This window comes from Arachis ipaensis, chromosome B02, assembly GCF_000816755.2.
Source record: "Arachis ipaensis cultivar K30076 chromosome B02, Araip1.1, whole genome shotgun sequence".
NCBI classification, from domain to species: domain Eukaryota; kingdom Viridiplantae; phylum Streptophyta; class Magnoliopsida; order Fabales; family Fabaceae; genus Arachis; species Arachis ipaensis.
Window position 1 is genome coordinate 74023525 of NC_029786.2, and position 4216 is coordinate 74027740.

The 4216-nt window shown below is 32.1% G+C and overlaps 1 protein-coding gene across 1 annotated transcript in view; it reads left to right on the plus strand.

The window, feature by feature from the left end:
* The window catches only part of LOC107627388 (TMV resistance protein N-like), a 6909-nt gene continuing 3300 nt past the window's right edge, over positions 608-4216 (plus strand). The window contains exons 1-3 of the mRNA XM_021115952.1: positions 608-1334; positions 2475-3564; positions 3892-4182. Coding sequence (XP_020971611.1) covers positions 847-1334; positions 2475-3564; positions 3892-4182 — 1869 coding nt within the window. The 5' untranslated portion in view covers positions 608-846. The remainder of the gene's footprint in view (positions 1335-2474; positions 3565-3891; positions 4183-4216) is intronic.

Genomic DNA, 4216 nt, shown 5'->3' on the forward strand with positions numbered 1-4216 from the left:
AATGTACTTCTGTTTCTGTATCTACTTTTGCTTTTGAAGAAGTATTTCTCCCAGCAGCCCTCAAAAATAAGGTCAACGCCCCCATATTCTAATTTATTTTGACTCATTGACTAGTACTTTTTCTTATATACATTAGTTTTGATTTCTAATCATGGAAATCATTTTCGTTTTTGAAGCTCGGTAAAACTTTGAGAATATATGTTCTCCCTGCATCTTAAAGAAAATTGTTGCTCTCTGTTGCCTTTGCCATTATTGAACACATTGGTGTGCAGAATGTAAGGCTCTCCACTCACATTCTCCAAGAATTCAAAGTCAATCTCGTCCCAATTCTCCACTCACCAGTTTGGGATTAGGGTTTATCGGATTGATTTGATCAAATTTTGAAAAGTTATCATGCTAGTAGTCAAGGATCATTTACTCATACTAGTTATGCTTATATTGAAAATATGTGCTGTGTTCAGTCAAGAGGCACTTTATTAAAAAAAAAAACAAACAAATGATTAGAAAATTCTAAAGCAAAAATAATTAAGAAAAATGTATCTTTATAGGTAAACATATTTTTTTAGAAATCTAGCAGCCAAAATGCCTACTATTACCCAGAATTGAATTGATGAAATTTGAGTTACCGCTATATATGAGATCATAATATTTGATATAGTTTGTTGATAAGTTGTCATGACCTAGTTTCAATTCTCTCTCTTTTTCTCCCATATTTTATTGAATAGCTTATGAAAAATGTCAAATGAGTTTGTTTCTCTTTTTGGCAATGATAATGTGTTATTTTGTTCTTATATAAATTGTTTCTTTCAGATACATACTTCTATGTGGATTATATAGATTCATACAATGAGTGCCCTTCATATCATGGCTTCGTCTTCATCTCAGATAAAATATGATGTCTTCATCAGTTTTAGAGGTTTAAACACCCGTCGCGGTTTTCTAAGCCATTTGCTTAAGGCATTAAGGGAGAAACAAATTGATACATATGTGGATGACAGGCTCAAAGAAGGAGATGAGTTATTGCCTGCCTTTTTTACAGCAATTGAGAAATCACAAATTGTATTGGTTATATTTTCCAGCGATTATGCTTCTTCAAAATGGTGTTTGGAAGAGCTTGTCAAAATAACAGAATGCATGACAAAAAATTGGCAAATTGTAATACCTATCTTCTACAATATAGATCCATCAGATGTACGACGTCAAAAGGGGTGCTACCAAAATGCATTTGTTCATCATGAAAAATCTTTCAAAGACAACATCATGACTGTAGAAAAATGGAAACATTCCTTGAAAAGAGTTGCCAATTTATCAGGATTTCATTCCATAAATTTTGGGTAAGTGTAGATATATTCACTTTAATATATATTATGACATCAGTATTTGACTTTTTCTTTTAAACTTTACCACACCATTGAGTTTGCTATTTTTTCAAACAAATACACTACTCAGTATTTCAAGCTTATGATGCATAGCAAATTGCATGTGTAAACATTACATCACAATTTAGACATGACTTGGGTTACTTAAAACTGGGTTGCTTTTGGACTTGAACGTGAGGTCCAGACTCCCTTTGGGCAGCGTCTGACTTTTATTGGTGCCGAAGTGCCGCCTTCCAAGTTCTTCGAGAGGAGGTGGAGGGTGATATCTGCAAGGTGCTTCGATACTTAAGTTAGCAAAGGTTAAAATAGGTGTTTAGTAGATTGGATCTTGAATATACTTGAGTGTGTCAGTGTATTTATAATAGAGTAGATAACCATCTTTTTAGAATAGTTCCACCTTTAATGGAGGATAACTGTTTCCTTTTTTAGTGGGCTTTTATTCATTTTGAGCCTGACTATATTTTTGGGCCAGGGTATGAATAATTTTCTAGAGAAGTATGCGGTCATAGAGCCTTAAAAATAAATTGAAATCCATAATTGACTTGGTTAGTTGGTTGAATTGCAAAGAACTGACAATTTAAGGTAGCAAAAATATGGCTCTTTTAGAAGTGAGTTATTTTGACTTGGCTAAAATAACTCATAACTTAAGTAGGTTCAAGCCAAATGGGAACAAATTAGCCTATTTTCTGGATTCTTTTGTTTCGTTTTTGTTTTTCTTTATAAATGGAAAAATCACATAGTTTCTTATACAAGTTCATGAATAATGGATGATGAGACTTGAGAATTTATACAAGTCGTCATAGTACTTATTATTGTTATTATTATTATATTTTTTTCAGCCAACATTAATTAACTTTTTTTTTAATTATTTTGTTTATTTAAAATTTAGATCCTAAATTATAAATCCTTAACCATGCACTAAATTATAAACCCTAAATAGTATTGACTAAATAAAAGTTGGTTCCATATACTTTCTTCTTTAGTAATAGTCAATCATAAATGAAATGTTATAGAAAAGAAAAATATATTTTTATGAGTTGTTTCATATTCTTTGGATGATTGATAACAATAAATTTTGTTTACTTTTTGTTATAGGACTGAAGTTGAACTTATTGAAAAAGTTGTACAACGTGTGTTAACAAGGTTGAATTACATGCCCCGAATTGAGTTCAAAGGTCTTATTGGAATCGATAAACCAATTGAAGAGCTTCAATCAATGATGTCATGCACTGCATCAAAAGATGTTCATATTATAGGAATTTGGGGTATGGGTGGTATTGGTAAAACCACTATAGCCAGTGCATTATTTAATATATTATGCTCTGAATTTGAAGGTTGCTGTTTTGTTCCAAATGTCAGAGAACAATCAGAGAAGAATGGGATAATCCAATTAAGAGATAAACTTCTTTCCATATTGTTAGAGGAAAAAGATCTAAACATTGGTGCTAATGGAGTACCAAGTCATGTTTTGAGGAGACTTGGTCGCAAGAAGATTCTTGTTGTTCTTGATGATGTTAATAATCCAGATCACGTTCAAAACTTAGTTGGAGGACATAAATGGTTGGGTCAAGGTAGCAGAATCTTCATCACAACTAGAGATAAGCATGTGATTTGTAAAGAAGCCGATGATATTTATGAAATTGGGGCATTGGAACACCATGAAGCTTTGCAACTTTTAAATTTGCATGCCTTCAATGGAAGGAGCCTACAAATGAATCATCATAATCTTATAACAAAAGTAGTTGATTATGCCAAGGGAATCCCCTTAGCCTTAAAGGTGTTAGGAACTTTTCTTTATGGAAAAAGTGCTAAAGAATGGGAAAGTCAATTGCAAAAACTTGAGAAAATGTCATTCAACGAAATCCAAAATGTTTTGAGATTAAGTTACGAAGGACTAGATCGAGAAGAAAGCAACATATTTTTATATATTGCTTGTTTTTTCAAAGGAGATGATAACATTAAAATTTTACTGGATGCATGTGGTTACTCAACAGCTATTGCTTTGAAAACTCTTCATGACAGAGCTCTTATAATTGTTTCAAAAGATGGAAAGCACGTAACCATGCACGATTTGATTCAAGAAATGGGTCGAGAAATTGTTCGTCGGCAAAACATTGAAAAGTTTGGGGAACGAAGTCATTTATGGGATCCTATAGACATAACTCAAGTACTAAAGCAGAACCAGGTATGAAACTAGATAACTTATTTACTCTCTTAATTAGTATCTTTTGAACAATAGTTCGTTATATCTTTACTTAAACTTTTTAATTGATATGTTGGTCAAGAATAAGGAGTTTAATTTTGATGCATTGACAATATAAAATAATTTACACAGTCGTATAATTATATATGTTTTTATGAATAACCATTCACGCGGTCAATTTTTTTGCTGATGTGATGTTATGTCATTAGTGCACGTGTAAAATTACTTTATACGAATCAAAATTAAATTTCAAGAATATATCATTTTTCTTTTGGAATTACGTATTTCGTATTAATTTTTGTTGGATAGGGGACTGATCGTATTGAAAGCATAACCTTCAACATGTCAAGTGCTCCTGATCTGAGGTTAAATCGTCATTCCCTTGCTAAAATGAAAAATCTTAACTTTCTGAGATTCTATTCATATGATACATATGGGGTGCACCTTCCAGAAGGCCTTGAAAAATTGCCAGACAAACTAAAACTTTTTCACTGGGATGATTACCCTTTGGAATCCTTGCCCACCAAATTTAATGCAGAGAATCTTGTTGAACTTGATATGCAAGGAAGTTACGTCAAAAAACTTTGGAATGACGTACAGGTGCGTGGAAATAATATTTGTTTACTACTTATAA